Genomic DNA, 24,451 nt, shown 5'->3' on the forward strand with positions numbered 1-24,451 from the left:
TATTAATGTTGATAACGATTAAAGTTTCAATTCAAGTATAGTCAACAACTTACCTTCATAGGCTGAGCTAAAAATCCTGTAGGCTGAGTCAAATCATTGGTAGGCAAGAAGCCAGGAACATTACGTGCAAACTCTTCATAAACAGCCAGCTGTTTTGGGTCTACACCACCAACCTTTTTGGAAAAAATAATAATGAAGATAATGATAAACACATCTTCATAAGATGGAAAGCGTTCTCAGCCAGGAAAATTACTAAAGTCAAAGCTAAAAAAGTTACCATTCGAAAAAGTAAAGATTCTGCATCTTTACTAGTCTGAGTCACCTACCTACCCACAAATTTAACAAATGGTTATACTAAAGGAAAAGCAGTAAATCTACTCTGGTGACAGTGGGGAAAAAATTTTGTTCGACGTCACCACATTCTCACCTTGCTATCACGACTAACAGGCAACCAGCACTAAAAACATATGAACACTAGAAGACATGCTTAGAGGGACACAAAAGAGGAACAAACCAGAAGATAAACTCTAAAAGGTAAGTGACTAGGCAGCTAGGTTGCTCAGCGGATAGAGCACCGGCCCTGAAGTCAGTAGGACGTGCGTTCAAATCCGGCCTCACACCAAACACTGACATTAGCTGTGTGACCCTGGGCAAGTCACTTAACCCCAATTGCCTTAAAAAACAAACATATAAAAGGTGGGTGACTTAAAAACTTCAACACTCTTCTAATTATGAGAGAACTTAGGTCAATACCATCCAAAGCTGCCGACAGTTAAGTCCTTTACAAATTGCTTGAGCACAGCAGGTGATTCAAGTTAAAAGAGGGCAGTTAGACTCCCGTCTCCCATTCCAAATGACCATTCTACTTCTACAAGAAAAGTGCGTTAGGGGAAAGAGACACGGCTATGAATTCTGACCTTCAGTCTGATCTGCTCTGGCATCCGCTCAGCCTGGTACGTCAAAACAACAGGATCGCAGTACCTGCGCCCCTCTTGCCTCGCATGTTTTCGAAGTTCAAATTCCTATAAACAAAAGTCTTACTAAGTTAGTTTTGTTAGAAGGTTCTTTAAAGGAAGTATTACTTCACAGAGAGCTCTTAAAAAGGCAGATGCCAAAGCACTTACAGTTGCTAGCCTCTTGTCCATTTCTGGACCTGCTTTTTCAACTGCAGTCTTCTGAATAAAGCAGCATGCCAATTCACAATTGTCCTGAGCTAGCTGTGCTGCTGCTTGCTCCATCATTTCCCTCTGCTGGGGGGATGCAGCCTACAAAAAAAAAAAAAGGATAAAACCGTTTTCTTGGCATTTTTCCCACTGAATGTAGAAACTGCTCAAGTAACTGAGTCAAAACATTTATGTTATTTATATTTTTTAAAAAGTTACTTTACACTAAGAAAATAGTTTAAAACTAAAAATCCTCAACCATCAATTAAGCAATCTTTTAAACAGTAAAAAAACTTCCATGAAGAAACCCAGAATCAAAGTTGCAATTGCCAACAGTAAATTTCAAGATTGGTTGAAGTTGACTGCTAAATAAGAGTCAAAACATAGCCGAGATGAGCCCCCAAGCCTTGTAGCCCCAAAACTAGCCTTTAACATGTAATAAAGAAAAGAATCAATTGTGAAACACACAAAACAAAACCTTTTTAAAAAGAAAATGAATCTCAATTTAGATTTAAAGAGAAGTCTTACTTCTCCAACATTAATATTACTCATTATTAGCTTTTATAATCTTATTTCTACACTTACTCGTAGTGCTGTGGCAAAGCTGTTTTTCAAGTTGGTAGCTATACTCATGAGTAAAGGTTCCCTGCAAGTTATCATAGCCATGCCAGCTGTCAGGTTCCTCATCATGTGATGAGCTGCTATACGCATGCGTGACTCCTCAGAATCCAGTGCAAAGTCCTTCCTGACAATCTGTTCACAAGTAGTCATGGCAATCTTAATTGACCGATCCACTACTGGATGGACAAGTTCTTGGACAGCACGTTCAATCGCTTGACGTACACACTGCTTCAACTGGGGATGAGCCTGAAACAATGGAATCTGGAACAAAGAAACATTAAATCAACTCCTAGTTAAGTAACTAAAATCAAACCCTATTTACAAATAACTGTAACTCATTCTTTGAATTATTATTTTCAAAGTTAAATTTATCAAATTAACAAATAGCAACTGAAAATACTTGTAACTAAAATTACTGGTATATTTCTACATCAAACTATACATTAGGAAACATTTGAAAATGCTTGAGATGTCAGTAACCAAAAAATCCAAACAAAACAAAAAACAGTTTTCCCTTGGTATGCCATAGTTGTAAGTCTTCATTTAAACCAAATTCCAATTATAATGAGACAAATCTGAATTCACATAAAGCAACGTTTTCTACCTTTGGCCTTACTGAAATTTGGGACTTGACCAGTAGGATTTTTTCTCTTTCTTTCTTTCTTTTTTTTAAACAAAAGGCAAAGCAGAAAACAGTTATCTCTTCTTTTTGGGACCTTCATACTTCATTAGCCTTACAATAGATAGACAATCCTTTTAAGAGAGCAAATGTGCCATGTACCAACGCTTCTATTTTAAGCCTTTTGCATCATTACCTGAAAGCTCACTCTCAAATCATAATAATTCAAATTTGGTCCCCTTTATTAAATTTTTGCTTGCTAATGAAAGCCATTTTCAATTTAGTTCTGTAACAAACACATAAATACCCACACTTCTGGAAATGATGTAGAAGAATTCAACCTATGAGACAGTCAAGAGCACTGAATTAAAAGTCAGGTGACCTGAGCTCTATCTTGTCCTGCTCTGCTATTAACTAGCTGTGTGACATTAGATAAGTCCCTTAACCTTTCTGGGGCTATTTCCAATTCTGTAAAATAAGATTAAACTAGCTGATCTTGAAGGTTCTATATACAACTCTAAGTATGGCCCCTGGGGGAAAGTGGAATGATATATTTTAAGTACAATTTATTCAAACTGCTCCTTTCATCGGGAACATTTTTATTTCCCCATGATGATTAGGACAACTCCATATAATATAATCAGAAAAATAAGTACTTTTTATCATAATATGGCAATATCTATGAAGTAGTTAAGAGTGTGTATGTTTGCGTGTATGAATGCATGTGTGCATGAGCATGAGGAAAGGGGTGAACAGAACATGACCATAAGCTTGTGTGACTGTCCTAATCTACAGATTGCCTACCAAACAAACTTTACATTTAGGATTCCAGCTAGAAGCTGAAATCACTAACCCCTACCTCAAAATGAGGATGAAAATTTTAAGGTGAATATATACAAAGATAAGCTCAGTTCCAGGTATCTGCCAGAAGAGGTAGAGACTTAAGACCAGGCTCAGAAGACCTTCTGATTTGGCTTGCCAAGAAGAGCCAAGTGGGAGAGGAGAACCTAAGAACCAACATTAAGTAATAATTTAATTCATCCTGGGACTCACCTTTGCAAAAAGCATTTAAAATGCCACAATCCATGTTAACTATTCGTTAAATTTTAAAGTACAGAAATGTAAAAGAATTTGTGCTCAAAAGCAGCACAAGGGCATAGAATGATTTCCAACTCTGAATTTTAACTGATGAGACTGAAGTAAGCTGACTGAACATTCACGGGCTATGCCAAGAGCTAAAACGCTTCTGGTAGAATAGTGCAAAGGAAATGGAAAGTAGATAGAAACCAGATTTACTGAAAAGCTAGTTACCCAAACATACACAAAAGAACAGATTTAGTTTAGTGTCTTAAATTTATAATGGCTTTTTAAAAAATGTTCTAGTTGTTCTGTATTTCAGCAGATTATGAATTAAGGTAGAAAAGGAGAGGAAAATTGCATTTATGCTAATAATATAACCAAGTTTAAGATGCCTTTTGGAAAAAAGTCTTTTTTTTTTTTAAAGAAATTCTCATGGTTCTCAATTTAATTCCCTTAAGGAACAAGTTGACAGGGTCACTCAAGGTCACACAATTGCTGGTGCCTCTCAAACTCCTTAAGTATAGAGACAGATAATATACAACTATTCACACTGGGGAGCCAAAGAGAACATGGCCTACCTTACTCACCAATTTTCTGCCCAAACCAGCGTCCCAATTCAATCTTGCTCCTTGGACTCCTCTTTAATCTATCTGACCTTTTTCTGAATCAGAGATGAATGACCTAGCATTCTGACCCTTTGGGGCACTCACCAAGGTAACAAGAAATACAGCAAGAGAATATAAATACTTCAGCGACTACTGAGCAAACTGGTCTCTCCCTACCTTCCATTTCCTTTAAGCCCCATCTCTCTTTCCCATCCCTAAATTCTTTCTTTCTCCTTCACTCCCCCAAAATGTCTTGGGCCATATCAGGGTTAGAAAGGGAAAAACAGAGCAGATGAATTAGGTTGTCCTAAGTACCTTTTGAGCTGACAAGGAAAGGAGGTGGGATAGGGGGAAACAAAAAGGCCCCCTCCCCCAAATAAATTAATCCCTAGCCTTCTACTATTAACATTATCAAAACTTACAGCATCCCTCCACACTCTGTAGTTCTTGAGTCCTATCAGCAGACAGTATTAAAAAAGAAATTCAGGAAGGAAAGGGTAAAAGAGAAGACTAAAGAGAGGAGGGTACTGAACTATATTGTATGTTTCCAAAGACTTTTGGGTTTTTTTTTTTTGGGGGGGGGACCCCACGCAAGGGTGGGGGGAGAGAAAAACCTTTAAAATGCAAAGAGGTGTAATGCTGGCAACTTACCGTAGGATTTAGAGTAATGTGTGGTGCCAGACCTCCCAGTGAATAGACATTGATGTCATGGTAGCTGTACTGAGGCTGTGGAGGAACAGTAGCTGTACAAGTGGTACTGGTGGCAGGTGTGGTAGAAGTAGCTTGATATAAAAAGGGATAAAAACTAAAATTAGAGCTACTTAGAAAACAGACCAAGTGTTTTACAAAAGTTGAGTAGCTCTGAATTTGAATAGTCAGAGTAAATTAATTAGCTGGATTTCTAATCTGGAAAAAAGCCATAAAATATCATTAAATCTAGTCAATCTGCCTCCAGGGTATTGACCCATTCTCAGGAATCCTGCCTCCTACACACAAACCGGTGCCTAGATTTAGATGCCCCTCAGGAGAACACTAATAACTTCACCAGAAGAGTTCAAGGCCCTGGAGTCACATTACATCATGCCACATAGTTAGTTAGGCCCCAGGGCTGAGAGGTTCAACAAGGACACAAGAGTTGAAGAGCTCTGAGCTACACTGGGAATAACGATATTCTCTTCAAGGAGTCCCCAGGCCCCCAGGGGATACTCAATCTGTCCTGCCTGCTAGAACCATCCTAACCCAGAAACAAATCACTTTTGTTCACTACAGGACAGAGTAAGGGCCCCAGACAGTTTGAGGAACAACACAGATCCACTTATGACTTCTAAATTCTTACAGACGGTAAACTCTAATTCAACACAGTAACAGTATTAGGTTTTCTAGTCAGTCAAGTATTTTAGGTTGTTGCTGTATGTATACACATGCACAAGTACACATGCATGTTTTCAACTTTTGGTGGAAAAAAACAAATGAAATCTATAGAATCAACACAATTGAATCTTTCCATGAATATTCTGAAGGCCCATCAGGATTTCAGGATTCCCTGAATATCACTATTAACACCATGGATCACCGGGCTTCAGATATGAAGACTACTCTGGCTAGTATAAAAAGCAGGAAAACTGCACTTTCACTAACTGTACTCACTGGTGGTTGTGACGGGAGGAAGTGCCTCCGGCTGCTTGGCGTCCTTTTTGGGGGCAGAGAGCTGCTCTTCTAAGTTTTTCAGTCTGTCCTTGTCTTTCAGGAGGCTCCCAGGTTTTAGCTCATTGATGTCCAGGGAGAGATTCTTGCAGAGCACCTCAATCTCAAACTTCAAGTTTAGCTGCATCGTTACAATGGAGTTAGATTTCAAACATCTAATTGCCAGCTTTTCTCACAACCCACTAATTTGTCTCCCCTCTTACAGCGCTGGCAGACTGCCTTCAAAAGGCAGGGCTGTACACCACAAAACAATGGATTTTATTCCCCTTTATGTATACAATACACAAAAGCATCTGTTTCTTGCACAATGTCCCAAGAGAGAACAACAGTTTGCAATATAATTATAATAACAAATACATTTACCTTTAAATCATGTTCCTGGTGAAGTTCAGCTAGTACATTCATAATTGCCATTGTCCAAGGATTTGGTGGCCTGAAAACCTAAAGAAAAAGCAGTAAGTTGACCAAAAAAACCTTACTTTAAAATATCTACCCTGTTGTACATGTGCATCTAAAAGTCATAATTATATGCAAAGTCTCCAAGTCCTCTTTATATCATAAAAAGAACAAATATGAAAAAATAAAGAAACTTGTCACTGCCTAGGTCTAAGCCCTCAATTATAAGACAGAGGAGAGACTGAGGGCCAGATCAGAAGTTATTTGCCTAAAGTCATACACCTTATGTCAAGTGTAAGACACATATCCAGACACCCTGATTATTGAGTCTAGTGTTCTTACTAGCATACTGGATATTAAAAAGAGAGGCTTTAAATCGTATTTTCATCCCTCTGTATGGAAAGAGAATCAACTGTGATGTCAGCAGCACCTAAAGTTGCAAGGTGGTAATGACTATGATTGTAGCTAATTCCATTAAAAAACATAAAGTTCTTCTTACCACACTCCGAACACTGGATTCTAAGACTTTGGCAACAAAGGGCACCACATACAGCAATTCCTGCTGTCCTTTAACGTAAGCTTCCAACAGCAAAGATTTCACATCTAAGTCCTGGAACAAACAAGAAAATAATATTTAAAAGCCTAAAGATACTTCACATTTAAGTATGCATCCAGCACACACACAACTGAAAGCCATCAACAGGACACCATAGGAAATAAAATGGGGTGAACTTTTTTCTACATCTATTACAACCTACTGGTCTTCTTTCAGAAGACAACATAACCACGGGATGAAACTGCATTGTAGCCTCACCTATAATGTGGAATACGGGGCAGAGACTGTTAGCACATGCCCAGACCTTGAAATTCCAAATGTCTACTTGCCCTAGAAACCCCCCAATAAACCATAATTTAGACTAAAAAGTCACTGGCAGCAACTAAACCAGTAAATTCCCATGATAACACATCAAAAGATATTTGGCAATCATTTAGGTGAATGCCACCTTTTCATGAGGTGAGAAAGGCAAATTAATTCTCTTGGGGTCCTACACTCACAGGGTAGGAGAGAAGGGACTCAATCCCCAGGATAAAGCCTCTATGCCCAAGCTTGAGAAGTAAGTGCTACACGCACAGTTTTTAATGGAAACTCACTGTATGTAAGATGGGTTTGTTTTTGGCTAGGGTGATCATCCCCAGCCAGTGGCCCAAGTTCTTCAGCAAGGAGCGGTCTGAGAAGTTGGCTGCTGCTTTATCTGATGTCAGAAGCACCTAAAACATTTTTTTTTAAGAATTTAGATAGCCTTGAAGATAAAACATGGAGTAATGAGAATAATTACTTCTCTACCCTAAAAGACTAAGGATTCAGAACTTAGTCTTATAGGCTCCAAGTGAAATAAAGAACTAGGGTTTCAGACAATCCACCCCCCCAAATCAAGTTCTCTACCACCTAATATTTTTACACAGCATCAGGGAAACATTTCCTTCTTTCAAGAGGAAAATCTTATGCTTTGAAAACTTTCCAGAGTTGTTACAGTGACCTGACTTCAAACCTATTTTGAAGAACCAAAGCCAATTCTCCTGAACACAGAGTGGTGCCAACAAAACCTCCTGAGTAACATGTGGGGTGAAAAAATTAATACAGAAAAACTTAACTAGAACAACGCCACTTCAAGTTATCCAGGACATTCTACTGTTCTCCAGGGATTCTGACAATCTCCCTCAACAGTGAGGATTTTATACAACAAAGTGCATAGTTGCTTGCCCTGTGCCCATCCTTTCCCCAACCCTTGCAGTTGTGACCTATCTGCCATTACCAAAGCTCCTAGTGGCTTCAGACGTGTCTATTTTGTTCTTTATCTGGGTGTTCAATGAACCAAATTACACCTGCTCTAAAAGCTGCGTGCAGCAGCCATGTTCCTTGACACCACCGCCAGAGCACGAGCTGTACGGGCAATCAGCTGTGCTAGGACAGGCACCAAGGGATTCTGTGGCACTACAGCGTAACTTACAGTGGTGAAAATTTCCATCAATAGGTTTAAAATATAGTGCGTTAAGACTGACAAAAGCACCCTCGAAGAAATGAAATAAACAGACTTGTGTTTCGTGAGCAATACTGGTAAGCTGACACCTTCCTCACGCTCCCAAACTATTTTCTAACAAGAATCTTGCAAACGACCAGATTCACACAAGGTGAAGAGCTTAGGGTCTCCTGGATGGACACACATCTGTGTTGTAGTTCCACTGACACAAGTTCTTGGGGAAGAAAAAAGGAACTTGGTGTCTGTGACAGCACCATCTAAAATGAAGTGGCTGAATGAAAACGAGAAAGGCTTGATAAAACTCAGAAAGCAGCAGGGCAGGTAAGACTGAGAAAAGGCTACTCAATTGATGACTCTGACTCCTTACTGAAAACCTTGGAAAAACAGCCAGTTAAGTACTACAGTAAAATAGGTTTTTAAAAGCATCAGACTCACTGCATCTAGAAAATTTATAATCATTTCCCTCCAAATTCAGATTCAAGATATGTTTGTAAAATATCCTGCCAGTTATGCTTTCATAAAACCTAAATGTAGAAAAAAATTTAAGTGCATTTATAAGATAGGCAGCTGCATGATACCCCATGAACACTTTTTAAACTTTAGCTAAAAGTACTAAGAGCTTATACAAGATATTTAAACTGTAAAACTATCATGTGGCTACTTTCTAAATCAACTGCTAAAAGCACAACAAGCAAACCTTGGGCTAGTAGGAACAAAGTTAGTTATAAGCAAAAAATGTTAAATCAAGAAAAGTTGTAAGGCACATAACTGAAAATAGGCTTCCCTCAATCTAACCATTATCTGATTTTGAGATATTAAAATTATAAATCGAAATATACTAATTTTAAAAAAATAGAAAATAATTTTTTTAAACAGCAGGCTTAGTTTTTAGGGAGGGGAAAGAAAATTGTAAAGAATTTTCTAGGGGCAGCTAGGTGGTGCAGTGGATAGAGTACCGGGCCTGAAGTCAAGAGTACCTGAGTTCAAATCCGGCCTCAGATCAACTTATCATTTACTAGCTGTGTGACTCTAGGCAACTCACTTAACCCCAATTGCCTAAAAAAGAAAAAATTTTTCTAATACTTTAATCTTGGGAAAGTATAGACAAGATTTATCAAAACCGGATGTTAAACACAAAGTAACTAACCAAAAGTAAGGAGACCAATTTTAAAAATGCACACTTAACTCAAAGGAACAAAAGACAAATTTTGGGATGTAAAAAGTACCTAGGAAAATTATTAGATATCCTTGAATATTCTCATTATACTAAAGAAATATACATGAGAGGTTATGATAATTGCTATGTCCTGCAAGACCTCTGGAGACCTGTTTATATTAGATGACAGTCAACATTTCACATCACCTTGGTTGGTACTTAACCACCAGGGGACGATACAAAGAAGGCTTCTAAGAAACTATATAATTCTTATTTTGAGCCTATTTCAGCTAGAGAAACAAGGAACACTTTATTCACTTAAAACACAAACTATATTTTAAAAGTACATTTTCTGATTTAAAACAGTATTGTAAGAACAGCCACTTATTAATTAAAAGAAATTATAAAGGTTCTACTACTCACTTTAATATTTCTGTAGGTCTCATTCAGAACCATCTTATTAAATTCAGGATTCTTAAGAGTATCAAGAAAATTTGAATAAAGGCTGTGAAAGTTTGGCTCAATACTGACTCTCTTCATGACAAGATATTGTGAAACCCAAGGCATAAACTCCTCTTTCACTGTTTCCTTCAGCTCTTCAACCTGGGCAAAGAGTATTGATACGAAAAACGTTTAAAGCATAAATGGAATAAAACTAGATTATTAAGTGACCAAATGAAAACTCAATTGTCACCTTTAAATAACTATGAAGCCATTTTCTGATAGGAAATGGTTAAATAGTTAAATGCTATTATCACCGTGTTTATAAGAAATGTATTTAATACAAAAAGATTTCAACTGTAATACTACTAGGGCTGATTAGTCAACAAGAGCGTAAGAGCTTACTATGTGTATGCCAGGCCCTGCTCTAAGTGTTGGGAATACAAGTTAAAGGCTTTAACAGTTCCTGTCCTCCTTTTCTGCACCACTTTGGGACGTCTCTAAACACACCTGTCAGGTACCTTTCCCTTTCTAGCTCTTTCAATTTTTCTGTGCTGTCTTTCCCCATTAGATTGTAAGCTCCTTCAGGGCAAGGATTGTCTTTGCTTTCACTTTCACTTAGCACAGTGTCCAGATCATAGCAGACACTTACTGTTTGCTGATGACTGAAGAAGCTCACATTCTAACAGGAAAGACAAGTAATTGGGTACATCAAAATAACACAAGCTTAACATTACACTAAGACTTTTGGGTCACCTTGTATATAAATAGTGGATGGAAGGCAATCTTAGAAAAGAAGGTGACAGCAGCTAGAGATGACTGGAGAACTCTCTGTACCTGAAATACAGAGTTTGAGATCTCAAGTTCTAGAAATCTTTTTGAATTGAAATCTACTTGTTTGTAGGTTGACATACTATTAACATTATGTTCTAAACATAAAACAATTCAATCAGGTCCCCCTATTTACATAAAATACATATCAGTAATGCTGGCCCCAAGTGTAAACTCAGAGATGAAAATATTCTGTATGTATTTTACTTAAAATTGAGAATTTCATATATATATACACATATATATATGTGTGTATGTATATATATATATATGTATATGTGTATATATATATATATATATGTATATGTATATATGACAAAGCATTCAATAAATATATTTGATGAGAATAAAGTAGAAATTGATGACATCTGTAGATGAAAAGTAAAATCAGATTTCAACAGACCTTGACAGACTTGTGTGTAATAAGTTTTAAACCTATGTCAAGTCAGCAGACTTAAAATGACACTGAAGGAATAAAAGGAATTGGGGTGCCATTCAAATCCTGATTCTCCTACTTCCTACTTGTGTGACCTTACATCCCCTCGAGCCTACCTCTTATCCCATATAAAATAAGCCTAGAGGGCCTTTGAGGTTCCTATCAGTTTAAGAGTTAGGATCCCATGACATGAAATTGAGTACACATCTCTTAGTCTACCAACTATTTTGCCTAAATAACAAATTTACAATATAGGACATCAGAACCAGAAACTAAAAGTACTCACACATCCTTCCTCTAAGAGGCTAAGTTATTAAGGGAAGATTCATGTTCACTATGGACCAAAGAACCAGAGCACACTCACCTTTTGTGTCATATTTGACTGAGAAAGGTTGTTGAAGATGAAAGCAATTTTTTCCTGAACATTTTCAGGAGGCTCCACAATTCTCTCAGTTTGGTCCGTGGCCACAAGCAGGGTATCAATATTTGTAGTATTAATAGATGGCTAGAAGGCAAAAGAAGCAAAGCACGCAAAATAGAAATTCATGTCACAATTCCTCTAAGTAACTATTTCACAGCTTAACAAAGAAAGAATTCCACTTACTGGCACATCTTTCTTAAAGCTGACTCCTGTGGGCCTGGTGATTGTGATGGTTTTAGCCACAGTAGTAGTTGTTGAGGTGGTTACAATAGTGCTGACTTGACCAGCAAGAGGAGCTTTTGCTGGAACCTGGGCCTGGGCCTGGGCCTGGGCTTGGGCAAGTGCAATACTTCCAGGGGTGGTAATTGAACCCTGCATTTTCACAGGAGGGTCTCTAGATTGCTGTCCATATTCGATGTACTTTTCAAAAGACAAGAAATAAGAATGCATTAGGTTGGGGAATGAGAGTGAAAAGGAAAAGAGGAAGACCAGTTAATCTTAACATTTTTCAACATCTCTCAAATTAGCCCCCTTCTATCTTCTGGCCCTACCACCACGTGCTGGTGAAGTCTCTCTCCATCTGCTTATGGGATCTGCCTATCCCCGCTCCAATCCATCCTCTAGTCAGTCACCTAGTGTTTTTCCTAAAGCTCATGTCACCCTTCCTCACTATAATCAATAAAGTCCAGTGACTCCTTATCACCAGCAAGATCAAATACAAGATGCCCTAGATTTAAAGACCCTTGATAACCTGGCTCCCTCTTCCCTTCCCAGACTTTCTCTACCTTACTCCTCCTTCTATGTAGTTATCCAGTGACACTGGTCTATGTGGCTATTCCTCTTACAAGACAGTCCATCTCCTGATTCAATGGCTATCCCCCATTCCTAAAATCTTCTTCTTGCTTCTGCCTGCCAACTTCCCTGGTTTCCTTCAAGTCTAAAGCTCCAGCTTCTGCCAGTCCTCCTGAATGCCTAATACCTTCCCCCTCTGAGATGACCTCCAATTTACCCTGTCTATATCTCGTTTGTATGTCGTCTCCCCTGATTAGATTGTGAGCTCCTCTTCAAGGCAGGCATTGTCCTTTTCTTTCTTTGAACCTCCCTCACTTAGCACCCAGGCATATTCAGCACTACATATATATCTTTGAGTTGATTTGATGTTAGGGTGTTTCAATTCTACCCCCTTCACTTCCTGAGCCATCTAGATCCATTCAGAATATGACTCTACCTTCACTTCATAATGTCCTTCCCTCTAAGGTTAATTGTAATGCTGCTAAGAAAGAGAGGAATGAAAAGCTCTCTCAAACCCGGTGTTAATACAGTACTGACACATAACAGAATAACCCTTTCAAACCGATTATCCTTTTTGCTTATGAAACAAAGTTCAACATTAGAACTTTTAGCAAAATGGCAATCTAATCAAAATGTTTAGTCATTAAGATCTCTTTCTCTTTAAGATTTCCTTCAAAAACCTCATATCCAGCCAAAGTGAGATTGATCACAATGACCAGATCTTGGTGCTAAAGAACAAACAAAAACTGCACACACCCCACAAACCTCCTCCCCCAGAGGTGGGGAAGACAGGTACAAAATAGTTCCTATACTGTCAGACAGTTACAAGCCGTAACCCTATTAAAACTGTCAGCAGGACTGAAGCTGGAGATAAACCAAAAACAACCTAATTTTTTTTTTTAGTTTTGGGGAAAGATGGAAAGACCATTGCTTGAGGTGTACTGTACATACAGACAAAAGAAAAAAAGCAGAGTGTGGATCAATCTTTATATCGCTTCTGTTTTCTCTGCCAAGAAGAAAGACCATTACACTGAAAAATCCAAAACAAAAATGACTAACAAAGAGTTCGTAATTAAAATAAATAAGGTGTTTAAAGATCACCTAGCAGGCCTTGGTGAAATCAAGTCACCTGGCCGAAATAAACTACATCCTTGAGTACTGAAGGTCTGGATGTGATTGTTAAATCAATGATACTGGGGGTGGGAGTGGGGGGTAAGAATGAGACACACACAAGATGGATGATGACACTCTGCCAGTGACTTCAAGTCCTTAGAGAATTCTATAACATATAATTAAAAAGATGTGCAGTGAAAATATGGAAAAGTTAGTAGGGATAACAAAGAGATAGCATGGGCTTCTTGAGAGGAAAGCATTTGATAAAGTGATCTCGTACTACGTGGAAGGAAACAATGGAGGCCTTTCATAGTACAAGACTGCGAAGGATGGTTAAAAAAAAATTCAAAACAAGACTGATTTTCAGTAGACTTTTTAAAAAAATTTTTTTTAGATGAGGCAATTGGGATTAAGTGACTTGCCCAGGGTCACACAGCTAGTAAGTTTCAAGTGTCTCAGGCAGGATTTGAACTCAGGTCCTCCTGACTCCAAGGCCAGAGCTCTATCTACTGCGTCATCTAGCTGCCCTTTTAGTAGACTTCGAAGTGGCAACAGTGTAACATGGCAGCCAAAAGACATAATGTAACCTTGGGTTGGATTAAGAAAGGCCCCGCTCCCAAGAGTAAGAAGGTCCCATTTGTGCTCCACCCTCATCAGAGGACCTGAAATATTTTAGTTCTATGCACCACAGTTTAGGAAAGGGGGGAAAGAAGCATAAGGAGCACTCACATAACAGCCCTTAGCCAAGGCTAACTACTTTACAAATGTTATCTCATTAAATCCTAACAACCACCTTAGGAGGTAGGTGCTGTTATTATCCTCACTTCACATTTGAGGAAACTGAGGCAGACAGGTTGAGTGACTTGCCCAAGGTCACAAACCTAGTGTCTGAGGTTAGATATGAACCAGGTCTTCCTGACTCCAAGCCTAACTATGCACTATGGCACCCCTAGCCATACCAAAGGCATTGATAAGATGGAGAACACCCAGAAAAGTAACCTGGATGGTCAAGGTCTTTGAACCCATATCTTATAAGAACTGATTTAAGGTGCTGGAAGACGTATAGCCTTAAGAAAAGGAAACCTTGCAGGAGTGCAGAAGTGTGAGTGTGCATGTGACATACAACATGATGAAGTGGCAAAGAAGCAAATTCAGGTGCGATGTCAAGAAAAAACTTCCTAATAATGAAAGCTGTCCAGAAGAGTGACTGGGTTGCCTCAAGAGCTCCTAGGCCTCCCTTCACTGGAGGCCTTCAAGCAGAAGCTAGATGGCCATTTATCAGGGGAGCCCTTTCACTGGACTACATGGACTAGATTGCACTGAGGTCTTTTTCTACTCTCAAATTCTATGATTCCAATGGGGAAAACAGAAGGGGCCAAGTAGGTAGAAGAGTAGTCCAAGAGAATTAACTCATCTAGATGAGTTAACAAAATGGACAGCCGGCAATTAGAAATGTGTGTATTATGCTTGTGACAAGTTAAGGCTCAGGATACACACTGGAAAATTCCTGTGCATAGAAGTGAAAACTGAATACAGTAAGAATAGATAACGTCACCATGGGCAACAGTGGAGAGAAGAGACAAAGGAGAGCAAATTTTACCTGATCTGAAACTTACTTTTACATAAATATATTAAAGACTGCTGATATTTTAAAACTTTTGCTATTCCACTGCAGTATTGAGTTAAAATGGAATAATCCATTTGCAAACTGGATCACATAACTGGATTCTATAAGCACTAATAAATTAGATACCGACTAGTTTGTGCTTTTAATTAGCAAGGCTAATGACCCACCATAAAATTGCATTATTTAAAAAAAACACATAAAATATCATAACCCTGAAAAAAAGATGCCATGAGACATTTGCACATGACTGGAAAGAAACAGATTACAAGTGAATAACACATAAACTATACATAAAGGGATCAACACATCGTGTCAACTTGAAATATTGCCCCAACCTTTCAGAATTTTAGATGCTGAGGAAAACATTCATTAGCAATTCTGAAGCAGGAAAGCCCTTTAAAATACACACTTACCTCCTGCAGATGATGAGGAAACCGCATAAAGTGACTAATGGAGGCCAAGTGCTGACAGTACTGGGGATAGTCCTTCAATCTGTCAAAGAAGAAGAGTCACCTCATTAAAGGAAACAAGGAGCAGGAAAGAAAAGAATTCAGCTGACACAATGACCACAGTCCAGGACCCCAAACCTACCCAAAAGATACCAACTAACTAGTTCTATTGCTCTTACCAATAAAATCATCATAATCATAATACGGTAACTTCCCAGAATGTTATTAAAATTTAATATTTAATTTCAATTGGCTAGAGACTATTTATAATCTTCACATTACACTGATTTTGGTCAGGAATAGGCACAGAAAGGAATATATTCAAGATGGCAATATGCAGGAAGAACCTGGTTTTCTGACCTAGATCTATGCTTCCACCTTGGTGTGAAAACTCCTTCTCATGAGGCAAATCAGCCACTTCTCACTAACTTACTGTGAAGAGACACTGAGAAATTCTGTGATCTGTTCATAGATTTACAAGCTGTATTTGTCTAAGGCAGAACTTGAATCCAGATCTTTCTGACCAATTCTCTTCCTGGCAAGCCTTCTATGTACTCTCTAAAACACCCTTAATAGGAGGGAGAAAACTGCAAAACAAAAAGAACACTTACCTATTTTTAAATCTATCTAGTGCAGCAATCCCAAAAAAATACATTTTGGATTCATAAGGCTTGCGTAAGGCTTCAAGAACATAGCGCAGGGCCAGGCCAAGTGCCATGTAAGTAACCAGTCCTTTTTCTATGATCCCACCAAACAGGCAGGCTGTTATGTGCAGCTCTTTATCAGGGTACTGGGGGAAAAACCGATATTCTTCAAACAAGTTCCTCAGCATACAATTAAACACTTCTCGTTCCCTTTTAATATTGGAGTCCTTAAACCTCTGTAACATCTCTAATACCTGCAAAAACAAAAACCAAATGGTTGGTTACCCCTAGAGCTTTACTCAATAAATTCACATTTTTTGCAATAGGTAACACTGAGGCCAAGAAACAACATCTGGTGACAATTTGTGCTGCAGTAACAAAAGTTCCTAAGAATTTCTACACACAATTTGAGAAAAGAGACAAAAGCAACCAAAATGCATAAGTTTTAACGGATCAAATGGGAGCTGCTGGAACTAGTCAAGTGACATCCATTTTACTAACGGTGAGGAGCTTGCCGGTCTCGTGCCATCGGCTGCACGGGTTGCTCCGTGTACTCACCTCATCCACAGACATGGTTGGATGAGGTGGATGATTATAGATGCGCTGAAAATAGCTGTTTGCTTCATCATCGATCTCTTTACTAAAGTGCTGGTTCGCCTCTGGCCATACCTGGGACACGTCCGCTATTGAAAAATGAAAAGCAACTTCTGGGCATGAGATTCTCCTAACTTTTTCTCCCCGCCCCTCCCCCTGCCCCTCAAACACCAAAGAGAATTTAAAACTTGGGTAAAAGAACAGACCAATATGTAACTAAACTGAAGAATGATGTGGTTATGTTAATGTAAGCACAATGATAGCCATATAAAACCTTATGCTATTCAGGAGGATATTCAAGGATTTCACCTGGAAAAGTCTATTCCGAATCCTATTCCTATAACTGTCAGCTTTTTTCATGAGCACATTTTACGTTCTATTATTGGGTCACTAAGTTCACATTCTTAAGATACTTACCCTTAAGCCTAAGTTACAAATTTACGTCAAGACTTCCCTCTGATGCCTTCAAGCAGAGACTAGTCTATCCAGATATCTACCCTCTAGGCAATACAGAGCAGGATAAGAAGCGGGCATGCCACACAACACGGACATGCAGACATCTTTCACACCAGCTTCCAGAGCGGCCAGCTGATGCAAAGCACTTCTCACATGAAATCATTGATACTGTTCAGTCTAAAGAGGCAAGGGTTCATTTCATATCTTGTTTGGGTCTACAGTGTCACGTAATTGCTCCTCCACCTTCAGATGCATTTAATTTTAGGAAGGTAGCACTGATGTAAGTGGAAAAGATGCTCTGCTTGGTTAATATATCAGTACATCTCAAATCCAATTAAAACTGGGTACAACTACATCAAACTCCCACGCAACAGAATAATTACTAGTTAAAATCTTAAAGACTATTTTCTGCACCTAAAGTTGTAACTAAATCTACTGAACTTTTCCAAGGAAGTCAATGTAACAGCTAACATTAGCAATGCCCTTCATGTAGTTTATCTCATTTCTCTCCTCACCACAATCCTCAGAGATAGCTGCCGTTATTATCCCCATTTTACAGATGTAGAAATTGAGGCAGAGAGAGATGTTTGAGACTTGCCCATAAGTCCTTGCTTAGTAAGGCAGGACCTGAACTCAGATCTTCTGACTCTTCACTAGGCCACCTAGCAGTCCAAGTTCAAACTTAAAAAACAAAAATCCCAACCCTAGCCTTTTCTCATCTATTTCTAAAATTTACTTTATGCTCTAACCCACTAACTTTAGTCTACAAATTTTTACTTTTAGAAAAAATGAAAAATATAACAAAGGGTTAATTTAGCAACTTATACACCTACCAAATTCAGTAGCACTAATGTCCTCCCCTCTGAAGCACTATCAATTAACAACTATTTTGTTACCAACTAGCTAGGTCCAATAAAACTGACCCAACCTCCCACGTGCAAATTGACTATGGTCCAGTCGCAGTCACAGCCACAGACAACACTACCACTTACGAGGTTTCATCTTACTCTGCTGGAATGTAGGCTGGCTCAGTCCGGAGGCGCCCAGCTTCCTCTGCACAAACGGATCGCTGTTCACTGCAGGAAGTCCCAGAGCCGCAGTTCCTATGCCAGTCAGGCTGCCTGTGCCAAGACCACCTACTAAAAATCAGGCAAATGGTTACAAGAAAAGTGGTGTGTGCTTTTAACTAGATTCACCTTTCTTAAATTTCAGGTTATGTCACATTCCTGTGGATTTTTCCTTTAAATTTAGGTGTAAGCAGTTCAAAGATCCCTTTTACTGAGAACAATATGGACCCAAATAAACCATATTGTATTTTGGTTTAAGAATAGATTATTTTTACCCTGTTACCTTCTCAGGCTATTTAAACAAATAATGCAAGTATACACAAACACCCAGGGTGGGGGGGGGGGAGGAAAAAGGAGAATGGTGATGGCGAGGATACGGCCGAGAAAAGGCTCTGGAATTTAAAGTTAATCAAAGGTTTGATGCATCCATTTTGAGCTCATTGTGGTATATGGTATAAGACACTGGTCTAACCCCAATTTCTGCCAAACAGCTTTCTAGTTGCACCTGCAGTTTTTGGCAAAGACTTGTTTCTCCTCAAGTAATTTATGTTCTCAGATTTAGAGAATATAAGTTTGTTCTTAAAATTAATTTTTTTGGATTCTTCCTCATCTAGTCTGTTCCATAATTTTTTAAGAAGTGCCAAGCAATTCTGACAATTACTACTTTATAGGACAATTTGACAACTGAAGTGTCATTACCCTTCATTCCTTTTTCATTATTTCCCTTGAGATCCTAGACCTTTTGCTTATCCAAGAAGTGGGAAGGTGAATGTATACATATACCCATGCGTACATACACATCCTACCTCAATGCCAAGACACATATTGGAAAGAGAGAATTATAGCCCAGCTAACAGACTCTTAAATATGTATAAACGGACTATTACTGATGAGTCAATAAAAAGATTAACTTCGGCACTGACTGCATACCACTTCAAGTTGACATGAAATTTTTGTTTCAGTCAACCTTCAGGGAAAAACTACTACTCAAATGTGAACTTCACAAACTAAAAATGGTATTATGAAAGTATAGCCATCCTGATTCTCAAGAGGCTAATTTGAATTAAGATACTTTTAGAAGTTTCTTTCTCTTTATCTTACCAAGTCAGGGAACCACTTGGAATCTCTGGTTCTCAAGTTTACTTAGTTTACACACCATAGTAACTCCATGTGATCATGACCCTCACCATGTACTAATAAGAAATACACTGTTTCTATAAATATTTCTTTACCTGGAAGCTGTGAAGAGAGTCCTCCAATGCCACTGAAGGCTGTAGTCTGATTTGGAGTGGAAAGAGGTGGAAAGGCTTTTGCTGGTGACTGAGGGGTACTGAAAGCAGAACCCAAATTTGGAGGAAAACCCTGCATACTCTGGGTGTGGGGGGCAGCTGAACCTCCTATACTAAGAGATGCCATCCCAGCAAGTGGGTCAATCTACAAAAGACAAAAGAATATCACCAGGTGCTTCAGCCAAGAGAGCTAACAAACTGACATTAGTGCAAATTAAAGCAACCTTGTTCAGAACTTTAAAAAAACTGCTTTTAAACATCCCAAACACACAATAAAGCAGACACACATTTTACGACTATTAAAGTCTAAATATTCAAAAGTAGAGACTATGAGGCATTTATCTTAGAAGAGATTTACCAAAACTCCAAAACCATAAAATAAAGCACACAGAATACCAAGCTGACCACACCAAGACTATTATTTCACCTGTTACTTTGGTGAAATGCTGTTATATTTAACACCAAGGAATTCTTAAAAACAACCTAATATTCTGAGCCCTCTATTTAGCCCCAAGCACAAGCAAGAAGGTAAATTTTGCGGTAGTCAATGAGCCACAGATACCTTTGCTGATAAAAAGTAAAGAAATCATTCAAGAATCTCATTCAAAAAATAACAAATCTAATAAAAATTTGGAGGCTTCGATTAACCTAGTACCAGTGGGTATTTTAGAATATCTATAAGAATATTTTCCAGCTTGGAGAGGTTTGTGATCACCACACTATCCTACACCTTCCTTCTGAATTTAGAGTTTGATAGCTAGTGAGTCATTCATTCAAGAAAAATTTCTTTAGCCCCAGTCTCCCCAATGTAGCTGAGAGAAGAAGTATGCTGCTCTCAGAGGAGAAGGGTGGTCAGTGGCAGGGAGTAACTTAAATGTACCTTGTTTTTAAAAGAGCAGTTCAGTTGAAACCTGAAGAGCCCCAGTTATAACAAGTCCTTATGCTCTAGCACTGTTGCTTGGCCTGAGAAGCTACAAACAAGACATATCAGGTTCAAAGGCAGTGCTCATTCCTCAAAAGTCTAAGCAATTTCTTTATTAAAAAAAAAAAAGAACTTTATCCATTTATCTAAAAATAACCTCAAAATTTTGCAGTCATATTATAAAGATTAAAAACAATGCTTAACTATGCCCCCATACAGATCTACTTTTAAATTTGCTTGACATGCAATTAAATTTATTATAATTGAATTTTCCCCCACTTTGATCATTACTTGTTGCTTTAAAAATCTACTTTATTTAACCAATGCTGCTGGCAAAAAGAGTACCTTCATTGATGGTAGCATGTTTTCAAAACTTATCTACCTGTACAGGAGAAATGGCATCTAAGCTGCTTGCACTAGGGGGACGTCCTTTTGGCATAACTCCTGGTGGTGGCTGTCGAGCCTTATTCATAACGTTACTGCAATTGGCAACCATGGTCAGGATAGTCTCTGACAACTCTTGAGAAACACTCCTGAAAAAGAAAGAAAAAAGTCAAATACAACACATAACATTCCAAACACATCTATATACTTCTTTGGTTTCCTGAAACACTAAAAACAAGAATAAGTGGATCAAGTAATGGGTTTCTGGCATGGGCCTTGCCTATGACTCAGTACAAGGAGATTTATGAAAAACAAGTCATAGCTACACTTCTTCTTGAGATATCAATAAATTACTGACCTTTATAATTTAAGTATAAAGACAATGGAACCAAAGTAGTGGAGATTCTATGACTAAAATAACAAATTCAAACACCTGTGAGGCAGTCTGCCTATTATTAGCCCTCTGAGTCTCCAAAGCTACTTCAGCGAAGTTAAACAGTTCAGGTAACAACATAAACAATGATGATACTTTAAATAAAAATAAACTGAAGAGGACGTTATTATAATTGAGAAAAATGCAATGCCTTCCCTTCTCTGGAGAATTGGGATCGTTAGCTATGGTCGATGCCCCGGGGGAGAAGAAATGTTATGGGGGGCAGGAGGGGTGTAACAATACGGACCCAAAAGCTTTACTGCAGTTTTAAGCTTTATTAGCTTAAACTGCTGTATTAAATAAACTACCTTTAATGGCTATCAAAACTTTAAACTACATGAACCTTTGAGATACTTTAATTTCCAAATGCAGCATTAGCCATGAAAAATAATTCCACAAAATAAAGGGAAGACCTTAAACATTTTTTAAAAGGGGGTGGAGCCAAGATGCCCAAACAGCAAGAAAATACAGAGCAAGCTTCCCTCTACAAAGCCCTTCCAGACAGATCTAGAAATGCACAAGGCCACATTCTTGATGGGGAAATCCAAGAACAAGTCACAGTGAGCCAATGACCCAGTGTCCCAGCCCAGGGCCTGAAAAAAGACCGAGGCTGTCCACAGGAGCAAGCAGCACTGGGGCAGGTAGGAGCTGCCCCAACAAGTGCAAGTGGTGTTAATGAGTACCACCTGGCAGCCTCACTACCCATTACAGGCCAGATGCTGGGCAGGCTACGAGAGGATTGAGCTCACACAGGACACTCCTGGGCAAAGAGCAAGCCAGGCTTTAGCTGTCTGTGCTGAGCAAGGAATGAGTCCAGAAGTCAGCCATAACCGTGGGCTTACTCAAACAACAGTGCGGGGATGGACTTGACTCCAGCTTCTAATCCAATCTGAATCCTGCAGGGGAATAACCAGGGTGGGAATCCCAAACCAAAAGGGTGTTTTCAGCTCAGTCACTCTGAACCTGCAGCAACAAGATCAGCCCAAACATTCTTGCCATACATGTGCAAAAACTGGCCCAACCATAAAGTCTGAAATCAAGAATTAGGCTGGAAGAACAAGCAAGCAAACAAAAAAATGAAAAGAATCTCACCATAAAAAGCTATTACCATGAAGATGAACACTCAAGACACAAACCCAAAAGAAGAGAATGACTCCAAAACACCTACAAGCAAAGCCTCAAGGAAAAATATAGCTTGGGCACAAATTCAACTAGAATTCCTGGAAGAGATAAAGCAAGAGCTAATACACCATTTAAAAATGTTTGTATAAATGAAATGGGAGTACTAGAGGGAAAAAACTGGAAAAAAAGGAGAGCTATGGAAGAATTAGAATTAGAAATTTACAAGAGGTACAAAATCTGTCCCAAGCAACAAACTCCTTGAAAATTACGATGGACCAAATAGAACCTGATGATTTTATATGACAATAAGAAATATTAAACAAAGTCAAAAGACTTGAGAATATGCAAGAAAATGTAATGTATCTCATAGCAAAAATAAATGACCTGGAGAACAGATCAAGGAGAAAGCATTTAAAATCATCAGACTACCTGAAAATGACCAAAAACAAAAGGGGGGGGGCACGCCACATGCATCTAAATGTCCTGTTTCAAGAAATCATAAAAGAAAACTGACCACATCTCTTAGAATTAGAGGGCAAACTAGAAAGAACTAATTCATCAGTCACCCCCTGAAACACTAAAATAAAATTTCCAGGAACATCATAGCCAAAATCCAGAGTTTCCATGTCAAAGAATACATACTGCAAGCAGCCAGAAAAAAAAGAAGTCAAGTACCAAGGAGCAACAGTCAGACGATTTAGCAGCCATCACTAGAAAGGAGTTAGAGAGCTAGGAAGACAATATTCCAGAAGGCAAAGGATATAAGAACTTATAGCCAAGAACCACTTATCAAGAAACAATGAGCACAAAATCCTAAAGAGGAAAAAAAAAGGACCTATAATGAAAAAGGACTCCCAAGCCTTCCGGGTGAAAAGACCAGAGCTAAGCAGAAACTATGAAGGTCAAATGGAGGAATCAAGAAAAAATAAAAAGGGAAACATGAATTAGCAGTCATGAGGAACTAAACAAGGATAAACTGCTTATACTCTAATAGGATGAGACAAAACATACGTCCCCCCTGAAACCTACTATCATTACTGTATCATATCGGCAGTATAATTAGAAGGACTAATAATGGTTATGTTTTGATATTAAAAGCAGAATGGAAAGAGAGATAAAAAAGAATACAATGGGAAGAAGAGGGGAGGGAAGTTAGGGAAAAGTATCTCACATAAATGGAGCACATAAAAAGAAGTCTATACAAACGCCAAGAAAGTAGTATGGTCGACATCTGAATCTTACCCTCATCTGAACTGGTCTGAAGAGGAAAGAACACAAAAATACCCACAGAGTTAGATACAGAAATAATTTCACTCAACATGGAAATAGAAGGGGGAAAGGGGACAATGGGGAATTAAAGGAAGAGTATGTTAAGGAAAGGGTTAGTCCTAAGTAAAACAAACTTTGTACAAAGTGTTGAAATATATTCACAGATTTTTTGGTAGTAGCAAAGAGTTGGAAACTGATGGGGTCAACACCCATCAATTAAAGAATAGCTGAAGAAGTTACAGCATAAGAAAGCTGGGAAACAACTTTTACAGCCAGTGTCTCTGATAAGGACCTCATTCCTAAAATATATAAAGAACTAAGTCAAATTTATAAGAATACAAGTCATTCCCCAACTGATAAATGGTCAAAGGAAATGAAAAGGCAGTTTTCAGAGGAAGAAACTAAAGCTATCTATAGTCATATGAAAAAATTCTCTAAATCATTATTGATCAGAGAAATGCAAATCAAAACAAATCTGAGGTACCACACCACACTTAACAGGAAAATGATAAATGCTGGAGAAGATGTGGGAAAACTGGAACACTAATGCATTGTTGGTGGAGCTGTGAACTGATCCAACCATTCTGGAGAGCAATTTGGACCTATGACCAAAGGGTTATAAAACTGCATATCCTTTGACCCAGCAATACCACTCCTGGGGCTATATCCCAAAGAGATCATACAAATGGGAAAAGGACCCACATGTACAAAAATATTTATAGCAGCTCTTCTTGTGGTGCCCATCAATTGGGGAATGGCTGAACAAGATGTGGTATAA

The 24,451-nt window shown here is 38.5% G+C and overlaps 1 protein-coding gene and 1 non-coding gene across 10 annotated transcripts in view; both read right to left on the minus strand.

Annotated features, from left to right (window-relative positions):
- CNOT1 (CCR4-NOT transcription complex subunit 1) overlaps positions 1–24,451 on the minus strand; it is a 96,874-nt gene that overhangs the window by 15,609 nt on the left and 56,814 nt on the right. For 3 of the 9 annotated variants that reach the window (XM_078149342.1, XM_020963509.2, XM_020963513.2), the window contains 18 exons: positions 20,848–20,998; positions 19,487–19,688; positions 18,180–18,326; positions 16,696–16,820; positions 16,105–16,391; positions 15,458–15,536; positions 11,696–11,932; positions 11,456–11,596; positions 9,807–9,986; positions 7,341–7,457; positions 6,688–6,798; positions 6,156–6,233; positions 5,736–5,913; positions 4,740–4,870; positions 1,749–2,045; positions 1,125–1,265; positions 918–1,022; positions 54–173 (listed from right to left, as the gene is read on the minus strand). In XM_078149342.1, the coding sequence (XP_078005468.1) occupies positions 54–173; positions 918–1,022; positions 1,125–1,265; positions 1,749–2,045; positions 4,740–4,870; positions 5,736–5,913; positions 6,156–6,233; positions 6,688–6,798; positions 7,341–7,457; positions 9,807–9,986; positions 11,456–11,596; positions 11,696–11,932; positions 15,458–15,536; positions 16,105–16,391; positions 16,696–16,820; positions 18,180–18,326; positions 19,487–19,688; positions 20,848–20,998 (2,827 nt within the window). The remainder of the gene's footprint in view (positions 1–53; positions 174–917; positions 1,023–1,124; positions 1,266–1,748; positions 2,046–4,739; positions 4,871–5,735; positions 5,914–6,155; positions 6,234–6,687; positions 6,799–7,340; positions 7,458–9,806; positions 9,987–11,455; positions 11,597–11,695; positions 11,933–15,457; positions 15,537–16,104; positions 16,392–16,695; positions 16,821–18,179; positions 18,327–19,486; positions 19,689–20,847; positions 20,999–24,451) is intronic. The other 6 variants (XM_020963517.2, XM_020963512.2, XM_020963510.2 and 3 more) reach the window with 3 other exon arrangements.
- Positions 20,416–20,551, minus strand: LOC144456061 (small nucleolar RNA SNORA50). Its single transcript, XR_013484967.1, has one exon. It is a non-coding gene; the product is annotated as a small nucleolar RNA SNORA50 (small nucleolar RNA).

This window comes from Phascolarctos cinereus, unplaced genomic scaffold (assembly GCF_003287225.1).
Source record: "Phascolarctos cinereus isolate Bilbo 61053 unplaced genomic scaffold, phaCin_HiC Scaffold_2;HRSCAF=192, whole genome shotgun sequence".
Classification (NCBI taxonomy): Eukaryota; Metazoa; Chordata; class Mammalia; order Diprotodontia; family Phascolarctidae; genus Phascolarctos; species Phascolarctos cinereus.